The sequence below is a fragment of the Dendropsophus ebraccatus genome, chromosome 2 (assembly GCF_027789765.1).
Source record: "Dendropsophus ebraccatus isolate aDenEbr1 chromosome 2, aDenEbr1.pat, whole genome shotgun sequence".
Taxonomy (NCBI): domain Eukaryota; kingdom Metazoa; phylum Chordata; class Amphibia; order Anura; family Hylidae; genus Dendropsophus; species Dendropsophus ebraccatus.
The window spans coordinates 29,389,145-29,403,102 of record NC_091455.1 but is presented as its reverse complement, the minus strand read 5'-3'; the positions used below and the strand labels follow the sequence as shown (position 1 = coordinate 29,403,102).

General features: G+C 43.4%; 1 protein-coding gene across 9 annotated transcripts in view; it reads left to right on the top strand.

Annotated features, from left to right (window-relative positions):
- Window positions 1–13,958, top strand: part of OXR1 (oxidation resistance 1) — a 334,109-nt gene that overhangs the window by 309,175 nt on the left and 10,976 nt on the right. For 6 of the 9 annotated variants that reach the window (XM_069957201.1, XM_069957202.1, XM_069957205.1 and 3 more), the window contains 2 exons: window positions 3,038–3,118; window positions 7,942–8,067. In XM_069957201.1, the coding sequence (XP_069813302.1) occupies window positions 3,038–3,118; window positions 7,942–8,067 (207 nt within the window). The remainder of the gene's footprint in view (window positions 1–3,037; window positions 3,119–7,941; window positions 8,068–13,958) is intronic. The other 3 variants (XM_069957204.1, XM_069957209.1, XM_069957208.1) reach the window with 1 other exon arrangement.

Genomic DNA, 13,958 nt, shown 5'->3' with positions numbered 1-13,958 from the left:
GGTGTGGGGCCTGTTCTGGATATCATGACGTTCCTCAGTAGTCAGATCCAGTAAATCTCGCTCATAGGGTCTTCTTAGGGTGCGTTTACACAGACAAATTTATCTGACAGATTTTGAAAGCCAAAGACGGGAATGGATCTGAAAAGAGGAGAAATTCCTTTATGAGCTGTTCTCTGTTTGTAGTCTGTTCCTGGTTTTGGCTTCAAAAATCTGTCAGATAACTTTCTCTGTGTAAACGCACCATTACACGGAGCAATTTTTAACAATTAATGACTTAACGATCGCAAGCGAGATTGTTTATCGTTAACCTGAAATCGTTCACCATATGACACAGAACGATGGTCGTTAGTTATTATTGCGATCATTAATATTATCGTTTGTTCATTGTTTTGCTGGGATCAGAAGGAATAATGTGCAATTACACTGAGCGATTAGAGAAAAAATGCGGATCTTGAGCGAGCGAGAATTACAGCGAACGATTAGCGATAATTGTAGGTTCAGATCTAAATCAACGTCATACGAACAATTTTTTGATCGTTGCCTGCAATTACACAGAACGATTATCATTTTAATTCGAACTATAAACGATTTTTCGCACTATAATCGTCCCGTGTAGTGGAGCCCTTACACTTTTTAAAGCTGCTCTGTGGTTGGTCACTATGGGCAACAAGGCAAGATGTCTTAATTCCAGTTTATTGACAACTCACCAGGAGGGTGTATGAGTGCAGACATGACATGGGACACATCTGGCTGTGTACAGTATTCACGATATGCTACATACATATAACCCAGATGAAAAACACTCTTGTATAGCAAAATTCCAATAGTCCTCCCGGCTCTGCGTGTGTGCTACACCACAAATGCTGAGCTATTGGAATTTTGCTGTGTACTATTGTTATTGCATTCTTTCATGTTTCCAAGAATTATATTGTATTTCAGGTTGATATTTGTGTTGTCCTATACATTGTATATGTCCCAATGCATTATCTAACCTCACCCACCCACATTACTTTTCTATTGCAGGTTCTGCATGCTGTCCTATGTCACTGCAGTCTCTCTTCCACCTATATGTCTTAATGTTGCCTATTCCATTTCATTTCACGTTTTTAAATTATTTTGCGCAAGGCTAAATGGGCCGTCTAGGGTCTAAGACACTGTGTTTCATGGGCGGCACGCAGGGGGAGTGAGATTCTGTATAGAGTTGTGTGCACAGCTCATCTCTAGATTCATTTACCATTGCAAGTTTCAGAATTTTAACTATATATTTGCACCAAAAAAAAAAAAATGGTTTGCATGAGTTGCACTACCTTCACATACGTTTGCACCTTGGTCTATAAGGGGGCATGACTTAGTGGCTCAAATCGGTCTCTGTCTCCGTTAGGGCACAACCTGTATGATTTGGAGTACCCGGAGGAAGCCAACCTACCTAAACACAGGGAGGTGGAAGCAGCTGAACACTGTACCTGCTCCATCACTGTTCCTGTCAAAGATCGCAGTGGGAACAAGGGACCCCCAATCTAGTGATTTTCGGTGGTCCCAGTAATCAGACATTGATCACTTTTTCTCTGGATGGGTGATGAATGTAATTTGTGTAAAGACGTAGTTTACAATCATGTAGAGATGCCACCTAGGTGCCAGGAGATGAGTAATTATGATCGAACAGCGCTGATGTTCAGTTCGTACGAACTCAAACCATTGGTATTTGTCTCCCGCTGCCTTTCCGCGGCAGGACTCGGGCTGTCTCCACCTTCCCCACAGAACTGGAAGACTGCAGGAGTCAAATACCGATGGTTCAAGTTCGTACGTACCTGAACATCAGCGCTGTTCCATCATCTCTAGAGATGAGGACTGGCCTAGAACCTTAGACCATCTGGCAGGCTGCTTATGTTGTTCAGCAGTCCTTTATTCTTGGGTTTGTTGCAGTGTGCACTGTAGCCCCTTTATGCAGGTTACCAGGAGCTGCCATGGTGAATAAATTTAGGATATTCTAGGCTGTATTAGTTGCCCCACTACAACCCCACCATCCGCCGCCACCCCTCTAAAAACCTAACTAAGATGTGAGGTGCTGTTATGTTGTAATAGCCTCTTCTCTTTTTTGGTCCGTTACTTCCTCCCAGTGCCACAAATTGAGTCCATGTGCACCACTTCTCTCCTGCACAGACGGGACATAAGACACTTATTTATCCATGATAATCTATGGAACAAAGCTCAACACAACATAAGACAATGTGGAAGTAACCTAACGAGTAACACTTAAAGGATAGAGATGAAAAAGAGGCAATGTCTATTCTTTGAGTGGAGGTGCACTAGAAATCCCATTAAAGCAAAAGCACAGACAGAATTTCAAGCTGCATCCACGGCGCCTCTCTTGCTCTGTATGCACAGGCCCCGAGAGCCCTCGGAGTGTTATATAAGACTTCCACAGGGAACACTTGGCCACAAAAACAACAGGCAGGTCCGAGTACAGACCTAGCACTTCTCACTATCCTTTAATAAATAGGGCAATGCTTTGCGTACAACTATGAGTGAATGAGGCCTTACTGTATATTTACTCATCTCTAGTTTAAGCTAACACAGGACACAAAGAGGACAAATGTATAGTACAAACCACATAAAAATACATAAATAAGTAAAAAAATATCAACAAGTTTTGTAGCGGTCGTTTCACGCGAATGCATAGCGAGAACTATAGTACACAGCCCCCTTTTATACACCGTGGTAAGATAAATACCTTGTGTTTAACGCTCTTTCTTGCAGCAGAACATTGTCCACTCCCTGCTTTGAATGTCTATGAATATCTTTTGATGTGGAGACGATGAGCGGCGTCACGCAATGTTACTTTGCATGGTCGATCACACGCTCATGTGTTCAACAGAATCATAAATGTTAACCATCATCCAGACGTCATCTTTGTTTTGCATTTTCCTTTTTGTGCCTTGCTCCTTTTGCCTTTTCTAACTTTTTTACTTTTTTTTTTGTTCTGTGCCCTTTCCCTGTGCTATCAGTAGAATTATTTTCTTCCTGTCTCCATATTCAGGTAGTATCAGTGGCTGAGTACCACCGCAGGATCGATGCGCTAAATACTGAAGAACTGCGTACTCTCTGCAGACGTCTCAAGGTGCCCTCTTCAGTAGTTTCCCCATTTCCAGAAAACAAAAATTTTCTTTAATATTCGTAGCGTGCTGTAGGAACACAATTCCCTCCTACTGTTTAGTCTATGGAGCTCTGGCTGATTTCTTCGCATGGTCCTCATGCTGCAGAGTAGAATAGCGAGATTCTTAGCAGCTTTATAGCTCCGTTCACACAAACGCTAATGTAGAACAAGCTCTGATGGTGGAATGGTGTTACAAAATGGTCTTTTTTTTTTTTTTTTTATATGGGGTTCAGTTTTCCTTAGGGTAACTTACTTTGCTACTCTGTCCTATAGAAAAATAGGTAAAAATTTAGGGTGTGTCAAGGATCCTCTAATTGGTGATACTATTCTTAAAGGGGTAATCCAGCCAATAATATTTATCACCTCTTCACTAAATAGGTGGTAAATGTTAGATTGCTGGGCTCCTGTCCCTTACAAGAACAAGGGACTCTAGCCCCCTGCAAGGACAGGGGATCCTAGTTCCCCCATAAGCAGATCTGCAGGAAGAGTTCCTATTCGAACAGTGATAAGAGCGTATGTATTTCTGCTCCATATGGCTGCAAGAGTTATTGAGGACATCTGCATATGCCATAGAGACTCATGTGCACCGATTTGGAGGGTCTGCACCACAGTTCTCAAAATCACGGCCCTCTAGCTGTTGCAAAACTACAATTCCCATTATGCCTGGACAGCCAAAGTTTTAGCTTTGGCTCTCCAGGCATGATGGGAATTGTAGTTTTGCAACAGCTGCAGGTCCAGGAGTTTGACACCGGTGGTCCAGGGCCCCCATTCTAGTACTTAGTCTTCAGATGATATGTCATGCAGTTTAGCTTCTCTATATCAGCATGTACTGTTTTAGCGTTGGTGTAAATGGAGCCTAAATCTTTTCTCTCTTTCTGTTAGTTGTTTGCTTTTGCAGTGTCTTTCTGTGTGTGTGTTTTTTTTTTTCCACATTGTGTGCCGGTTTGTCCCCGTGCCTCTATTATTATATATGTGTGTCCTGTATCAAACATAACGTCCTTGTCTTCCTATTTCATTTTCATGATTATGGCTGGTACATCAAAGTGTCAAAGTCATGGGGGGAAAAAATGATTTATAAAGCCGACCAACGGAAGATTATTTTATATAGAAACGTGAATCGGTGGTCTTTTTCTTGCAGCAGGTCATTGCTTTCAGAATTTGATTCCATTCAATTCTTACCGTACAATAGAAATGGCTTTCACAGTTGGGCCGGCCGCGCTGACTCTGTTCACTGTGTGTTTTGCCCTCTCTGGAATGCACTGCCTTTGTATGTTGTGTTGAGTGTGATAACCGGCCATGTGTACCATGCTTTTTTTCTCCAGGTGGCACAATCTGTGTTCTTTTGGGAACTTTTTAGACTTTTCCTACTGACTTTTTTAAAAATTTTGTGATTTATTTTTTTATTTTTTTTTCTATTTATTTTTTTTACTTCCAGTGTTTATTATTTTAAAAGAAACCAGTTCCCATAAAAATGCAGACTGATCTATTGACTTCATGCTATAGAACGGGTAGAGCTGAGCAGATTTGTGCCAAAATATTTGATACTTATAATTAGTTGACAGTTAGATGTCAACCACAGAGTAGCCCTGCCCACTTGACTCCTAGGCCCAGAATGAGCAAAGCCTTAACTTTAATAAAATTTAAGTTAATCTGAATGTTTTTTTCAATAAATATTTATATATTTATATATTAATCTGCTCAGCTCTTTCTGCTCTATATTATGTCACAAGCTTCACTTCAACTTTTAAGGTTTGTTTACCTTTAAATCGAGGATGGGGTACATTGGGCTCTCTAGCTATTGCAAGACTACAATTTCCATCATGCCTGGCCTTGGCTGTTGTCCATGCATGATGGGAACTGTTGTTGTGCGACAGCCAGGTACTCCTTCCCCGATTTTAAATGAATGAGTGAAAATGAATTATACTAGATCTAATAGACCCAATGTGATATTGGGGAAAAAAGTCTTTGTGGCCCATATATACAGAGGCAGTTCTCATGAAGTCCTTTTCTTTCTTACCTCTTGTAAATTCACTAAAAGGCCAAGATCCCAAATGGCTCTTTGCTCCATCATATGTGGCTCTTGGTTGATCTGGGAAGGTTGTCATTCTGGATGACAAGACACATCATCATTCATCACCTGCCTGTATGACCCAGGCTTAAGTCCATGGGGTGCACCTTGGTTTTTGTTTGCTATAAATAATTTATGGGAAAAGTGTCCAAGGTTGCAAAAGCCGTGTAAAGAAACACTGTGTAAAATTAAAAAGAAAAAAGTTGAAAAAAAAAAATATATATATTTTTGTTTAATTTCTGTTTAATTCTATACTTTTTCCCTATTGAAATCAGTAGCTATGACCCAGAGTGTTATAAGAAATGCAGAAACTAGGATGTCGCCAACCACACTGTGTAATAAGGACGTAGACCAATAGCGCAACAGCAGGAAAAACTAAAGAGATGGGGCTAGACCATGGCCATGTTCCCACACCGTTTTTTTTTAAAGGCTGATTCAGTTACAATAACCCTTTATTTTAGGCGTTTTTGGGTCTACTTTTTTTGCACTTGGTTGTTTTTTGGCTCATTATTGTACAAGTGTAAAAAAGAACACCCTTAAAATTACACCGTGTGGTGTTTTATGCCCCAAATATATATTGAGAATATAATCTTAGGGGGAGATTTATCAAACATGGTGTAAAGTGAAACTGGCTCAGTCGCCCCTAGCAACCAATCATATTCCACCTTTCATTACTCACAGACTCTTTGGAAAATGAAAGGTGGAATCTGATTGGTTGCTAGGGGCGACTGAGCCAGTTTCACTTTTCACCATAATTGATAAATCTCCTCCTTAGGCTAGGTTCACACTGCGTTTTCAGCATCCGTTTAACGGATCTGTTTTTTTTAACGGTCAAAAAAGTAGTATCAACAGTACTTTTATTGTGCGTCAAAAAAAACGCATCTGTTTTGATCCGTTTTTTTTTTTTTTTTTTTTATAATGGAAGTCAATGAAAAAACGGATCAAAAACGGATGCACACAAATGCATCCGTTTTTTGCAAAAAACGGATCCGTTAAACGGATGCTGAAAACAAATTGTGAACCTAGCCTTAGGGTGTAGTCTCAAAACCTGTGGCTCTCCAGCTGTCATTGATCACAGACGCTTGTTCCTTATTCATATAGTCTTGGCCTATTTTATCCAACAAGTGGCTCTTGGAGGGGTCATAGGCCGTAAGCAGACAGCTTCTAAACTAATACTGCTCCACCTGCTTGCCTGACGTAGGGGAAGCTGAGCCAGCCCAAAACTGATGTGTAGCAGAAGAGCTGTAGTACCCCACCTAAGCCCACAGCCGGGCTGCAGTTACTTATCCTATACCAGTCACCGCTATGGTCTCCAGTACCCACTGACACAGATACCCATGCTACCTCCAAGAAACTGTTTATTTGTCACATGTGTTTTTTGCTGACCCCTACATTTGATGTACATTGGTAAGGATGTATAAGCCTGTAGATTGCTTACATAGTTTTTTTTTTAGTTTTCATGAGTCTTCATGTCTATGTAGAGTGTGTGTGTGTGTGTACTTTCTTTTATACATATATTTTATTTATTTTTGTTTAGTTTTCTGGTTTATTCCATTCTAAACATGGCTCCTTCCCATCACCCAATGAGCCAGATTGGTTTCTCCTCCCTAGTCCCTTCCGCATGTGGAGTGAGAGTGTTCTGTACATTCCAGTATACTGTATTTCAGAGGATATTGCATATGTGCTGGCCCACATCATAATGTTGTCTGTAGTATGAAAGAAGTTTAGAAAACATGGACGGCTTTCTTCCTGAAACTGCATCACACCCCCACAGGTTGTGTGTGGTATTGCAGTGCACCCCTATTCACCTCATTAGCGCTTGGTTGCAAATATTAGGCACAAACCATAAGTGTGTTTGTTTTTTTTTTTGTTTTTTTTTTCTTTTTTTGAAAGCTGCCATGTTTTCAGCCATATTACAGGATTTACCCAAATAATAGAAAATTTAGAAGACAGTCAGCCTGCAACACTGCAGGCCCATGTCAGTGGGAGCTTCGTAGACTTGTACAGGACATCACTCCAAACTTTTACCACTTGAATCATGCCTTAAGATAAGCTTGACGTTTATCACCGGGACAATGTCCTGTATGTATGGTGTCTTATTCTACGCCCCTTTCCAATAGCAGTAGGACTCTGTATAACCACGTCTTACACAATGGCCATTTATTTAAAACATGTGAAGCTTTCCTTGGCAGATCCTCCTGGTCTCCTGGGGCTTAGACATGTGGGACCTGATCACCTAAATGGCTTCATTCCTAGTAGGACTTGTCCAGTATGTTTTTTATTTGTCACTCACATATCTTTCTCCCTTTGGGAAGGTGCACAGAAGAGAAGTAGATAGTCCCCGAGAGATTAGTGCAGGTTATTGACCAGAGCTCAAGCAGTACATGTTGTAGACATCGCTTATTGAGTGACTGATGGAGTGACTGATGGACTGACTGATTGTCTGGCCATGTATGTGCATAGATCTCCATTGATCCATGGAGACAAATGGTGGATGTGGTGCCTGCAGTTCCCCCTCTAGTTCTTTCTGGATCCCTTTTAGCCTATCTCCATTATCGTTCTACAAACAGGGCTACATATAACATTATGGAGAGTTGAACCATCCTCAGTGTAGACAAGACATCACGGCAATCCCTCTGAAATGCATAGGCTGACTCCCCCCATGTGAGCCTTCTTTGTGTAGGTTTTATTAACTGGTTTCTTCATCTCTCCTGTAAAGATTACGACAAGAGAAGACGTAAACTCCAGGCAAACCACAAGCATCAAGACGGATCTGGAACCGGAAGCGTTCCGACCCAACCTCAGCGATCCCAGTCAGCTTCTGCAAGTGGACCAGATAGAGAAGGTGCCATTGATTTATACAAGTCAGACTATTGAGCTCTATCGAGTACTGCGCTGCCTGCATTGTCTCCGCTGATAAATATGGTGAATTGTGGTTTGTAGAGATACGATATCCAGCAGCCGTACACAGTGACTATACTGTATTGTGGGCTATATTCTGCTGTGCACTAAGCCTTAGAGTAATGTGAACAATTCCAGCCATGCTTTGTGTTCAGTGCAGCTGTCCTAAAAATTCCTTTTATAAAGAAAGTTATTGACTGTGGGCAGTTGGTTGTAATGACAGGCACCCGACCGGATGAGTATGAGCCGGCTTACCCCTCCATTTTCTAAAATGACCATTATTAGTGATGGAAAAAGACCTGTCATCTGCATTCCTCTCTGAGGACCTGGCAGCTATGAGAGTGATAGTATGATGGTACTAGATTAAATGTAGTCTGTCCTAAATAGAGATGAGCGAACCGGCCGAGGTTTGGGTTCGTATGATCCTCAACTCTCGGCTTCTGATTCCCGCTGTCTGCCCGCTCCGTGGAGAGGGTGGATACAGCCTGAGGACCGCCTGGAAAAATGGGACACAGCCTATGGCTATGGCTGGATCCCTGTTTTCCAAGCGGTCCTCAGGCTGTATCGAATGGCTCCACGGAGCGGGCAGACTGAGGGAATCACAAGCCGAGAGTTCAGGTTCATACGAACCCGAACTTAGGCCGATTTGCTCATCTCTAGTCTTAACCTCTTAAGGACCCATGTCGTACCGGTACGTCATGGATCACTGTCACTTAAGGACCCATGACGTACCGGTACGCGGGTCCTTTAAGAGGGCGCCGCGGCCGGCCGGGTCCCGATCGGGGGAGATAGCCTGCTATAATACATAGCAGGCCATCTCTCCCTGTCGGCATGGAGGGTTGTTAACCCCCCCCCCCCCCATGCCGACGATCGCCGCTATTGGCTGATAAGCCCATAGCGGCGATCGGAACCTTTCCGGGCCATCGGTGGCCCGATGACCCGGAAAAAAAATGGCGGTCGGTGCTGTCCGAGGACGGCACCGACCGCCATTACTGTAAAAAGTAATGGTGGTCACGGTACCACCGTCCCGATCGCCGTGAACGGCCGGCCGGCCGTTCACGGCGATCAAAGTCCCCACAAGTAATAAATACCTGCTCCGGACCCCTCAGCTAGGTAGCTGAGGGGTCCAGAGCAGGTATTTGTACATTACTCACCTGTCCCGGGGTCCTGATCGGCGTCCTCTTCATCTTGTCGGGTCTTCGGCTTCTTCCGTGACGTCCCGATCGGCTTTTTTCGGCTCCAGCGTCGTCTTTTTTCGTATTTTCCCGGCTCTAGCGTCGTCTTTTTTCGGATCTTGCGCTCTGCTGCCCCCTAGCGGCTGATAAGTGTAATACACGTATCAGCCACTACAGGGATGTTCAGAATGTAGTAAAAAAAAAATTTTTTCTCCCAAAAAAAAAGCGCGAAAGTGCGCTGCTAATCAGCAACTCCTCCTTTTTGGCGTAGGGTGTTTTTTTTTTTTATATCCTACTGCCACGGTCTGCTGATAAGTGCCGAACATAAGTGCGGCATTTATCAGCAACACCATTTTTGGCGTAGGTTTTTTTTTTTATACTTACTGTAAAAAACACGTAAAAAAACACTACATTACACCACACTACACTACATTGAATAAAGTTTTACACTACACCACTACATACCCCATATACCAATCCCTATATAAAAGTGGCCCCCGGCGTGTTTTCGGTATCGGACGCATATGTTATTATTGCCTCCGACACTGAAACAGTCAGTGAGGATGAATGGGGGGGATCCTTCTTTCCTCCATTCATCCTCATCGTCCTCATCATCCAGTGACGTGTCTGGGGGTAGCGTAGCGTACGCTGCCCCCCAGACACGTCTTTTCCGCCAGTACCGTCCCAATAAGAGATGACTGTATGGCGTGAAATTCTACACACTCTGTGAGAGTACCTCAGGGTACTCTTACAGATTTAGGGTACGTGCACACTGCGGAATGGCGAAGGATAACCCTTCGTGCATTCCGCAGCTGGCACCCGCCGGCGGACTGATGCAGGCGCGCGTCTCCACCCGTGTCATAGACTCCATGTTATGCTTGGGCGGATTCCATCATCCGTCATTCTATCAACACGTTGTACGGAGAGTGGAATCCGCCCGTGCATAGAATGGAGTCTACGACACGGACGGAGACGCGCGCCTGCATCAGTCCGCCGGTGGGTGCCAGCTGCGGAATGCACAAAGTGTTATCCTTCGCGATTCCGCAGTGTGCATGTACCCTTAGAGTGTATGTAGAAAGGGACACCCGAATCATGCCCCCAGATGCCCCCTCCCCCCCCCCCCCCCCCCCCCCATCCTCGGAGTCAGTGGGAAGATCGTCCGGGAACTGATCTTCCCACTGCTGGATAAAGGTTACCACCTGTATGGGGATAACTTTTATACCAGCACCCCCTCTTCCGGTCCCTCGCTGCCCGAGCTACTGTAGCTTGCGGCACAATCCGAACTTATCAGAAGCAGTAATAGAGCCCTAATATTTAGCAGCCATGGAGTGGACCCAGCGCTTCTGGATATGTGGGACCCGTATCGCACCAGGAGAACATTTTCCAGGTGACGTCCCCCACACTGGAGAAAGGGAGACCCCAGAAGAAGTGCAGAGTGTGGCATAACAGGGGGATCAGGAAGGACACCATTTTCCCGTGTGACACCTGTCCTGATCACCCCGGCCTCTGCATACTGGATCGCTCCAAGGTGCACCACACGTCACTGGGGTTCTACATTATCTAAATTCTGTCCCTTATTCCTATTTCAGGGGTCACATTGGTCCAGGGATTATTCTGATCGCCATTATGGAGTCGGGAAGGAATTTTTTCCCTGTGATGAGGCTACTGTCGTCTGCCTCACGAGGGTTTTTTGCCTTCCTCTGGATCAACACAGATAGAATTTGATGGACACCTGTCATTTCCAACCTTATAAACCAATAGTTGGCCTAATACCCCCAAATAAATTAGAATTGTCCCTTTTCCCCAGCTAAATAGGTATGGCCGCCATTCCCATTAGAGGATGCCATGATGCAATTACAAAGCCTCTCTGCGGCCAGGACAGTAGAAACCCCCCACAAGTGACCCCATTCTGGAAACTACACCCCATAAGGAATCTAACAAGTGGGGCAGCGGGTATATGGCCCCCAAGTGAAGGCCACATTTGGGACGTGAAAATGAAAAAAATTGTATTTTTTATTTTCACGGCACATGTTCTACACATGTGCCCATCACTAGTGGGGTCCATATGCTCACTGCACCCCTTGTTAGATTCCTTATGGGGTGTAGTTTCTAGAATGGGGTCACTTGTGGGGGGTTTCTACTGTCCTGGCAGCACAGGAGCTTTGTAATTGCGACATGGCCTCCATCCTCCATTCCAGCCTCTAAAAGGCGCTCTGTCCCTTTGGTGACTTGCCCTGTGCCCATATGGCACATTATGCCCACATGTGGGGTATTTTCGTGTAGGGGTATTTACCCTACACGTTTTGCTTTTATTTTCTTTTTTAACCCCTTGTGGAAATGGAAAAAAACCAAGGCTAGACCAACATTTAGTGTAATTTTTTTTAAATTTTTACTCTAAATCATTGATCTTGTCTTGATTTTTTTCATGTTCACAAGGGGCTAAAAGATAAAAAAAAAAAAAAAAAAAACACAATGTGTAGAGCAATTTCCCCTGAGTACGGAAATACCCCACATGTGGACATAAAGCGCCATGCGGGTGCAGGGTAAGCCTCCAAAGGGAAGGTGCGCCATTTGGTTTTTGAAGGCTGGATTTGGATGGAATGGATTTCGAGGGGCCATGTTGCATTCAAAAGGCCCCTGTGTTGCCAAGACAGTTAAACCCCCCCACAAGTGACCCCATTATGGAAACTACACCCCTCAAGGAATGTAACAAGGGGTGTAGTGAGCATATGGACCCCACTGGTGACGGGCACAAATGTGGAACAATGTGGCATGAAAATGAAATATTACATTTTTTACACTATAATATTGGTCTAGCCTTGAATTTATCATTTTCACAAGGGGTTAAAAGAGAAAAAAAAACACAAAATGTGTAGAGCAATTTCCCCCCGAGTCCCTAAATACCCCACATGTGGACATAAAGCGCCATGTGGGCGCAGGGCAAGCCTCTGAAGGGAAGGAGCGCCATTTGAATTTTAGAGGTTGGATTTGGCTAGAATGGATGATGAATGCCATGTCGCATTTACAGAGCCCTCGTGCTGCCAAAACACTGTAAACCCGCTCTGTAAATGTGACGTGGCCCTTGAAATCCATTCCATCCAAATCCAGCTTCCAAAAGCCAATTGGCGCTCCTTCCCTTTGGAGGCTCGTCCTGCGCCCGCTTGGCACTTTATGTCCACATGTGGGGTATTTCTGTACTCGGGAGAAACTGCGCTACATGTTTTGTGTTTTTTTCCTTTTATCCCTTTGTGAAAATGAAAAATTGAAGGCTAGAACATTTTAGTGTAAAAAATACTTTAGTCTTTTTTCAAGCCATATTGTTCGGAAAATCTGTGAAGCACCTGTGGGGTCCAGATGCTCACTGCACCCCTTGTTACATTCCTTGAGGGGTGTAGTTTTCTAAATGGTGTCCCTTTAGGGGTGTTTTTTAGGTTTTGGCACCCCAGAGCCTCTGCCAACCTGAAGTGGTACAGTCAAAAATGACCAAAAATAACGGAGCCATTGAAATTCACTAGGCGCTCCTTTATATCTGAGGCTTGTGGTTGCGTCAAATAGCGCAATAGGGCCACATATGGGGTATTTCTATAAACTGCAGAAACGGGGCAATCAATATTGGGGTGCATTTCTCTGGTAATAAGCTTATAATTATGAAAAATATTGGATTGCAATAAAATCTCTGCACAGAAAATTAAAATTTTCAAATTTCTTACACACTTAGCTTTTATTTCTGTGACTCCCCTAAAGGGTTAAAAAAACTTTCTGGATGTGCTTTTGCAGAGTTTAGGGGGTGCAGTTTCTGAAATGGGGTGCTTCGTGGGGCTTTCTAACACACAGTCCCCTCAAATACACTTTAAACCTGAACAGTTCCCTAAAAATATCTGATTTTGAAATTTTACTGAAAATTTGGAAATTTGCTGCTAATGTTTTAAGCTTTCTATTGTCTATAAAAAATGAAATATAGTTTAATAAATGCCGCCAACATAAAGTAGACATGTTGCTAATGCTATTTAATATATAATTTATGTGGTATAACCATTTTCTGTATAAGCAGAAAAGTTTTAAAGTTGGAAAAATGCATTTTTTCACAATTTTTCACGCTATTTGGGGTTTTTTCATAAAGATTCGTTATAAGTATCGACTCCAATTTACAAGAAATGTGAAGTACAATATGTCACGAGAAAACAATCTCAGAATCAGCCGGATAGGTAAAAGCATCCCGAAGTTATTAATGAATAAAGTGACACTGGTCAAATTCATAAAATTTGCTCCGGTCCTTAAGGCCATTTCAGGCCCGGTCCTTAAGGGGTTAAAGTGTCACTGTCGTATTTTTTTCTTTTGCTGAAATCAATAGTACAGGTAATTTTAAAAAACTTTGTAATTGGGTTTATTAGGCAAATATGCAATTATCTGCATTCAAAAAGACTGTTCCCCAGCCCCCCCTCCTCTCTCATTCACTGCTCATTATCAGGAAATATCGTAACCTGGGGAGGAGGGAGATTAGTCGCCAGTAGAGAGCAGAGACTTGAGACTTGTGCTGACTTCAGAGGAGATAGCCCGGTGATGTAGCTGTAAATTAACTCTTTGCTGTCCTGTTTTGGAGCCTCATCTTCCTCAACTTTCCTCTCCATAGAAAACCATGAAGACAGGGGGGAGAGCTTCA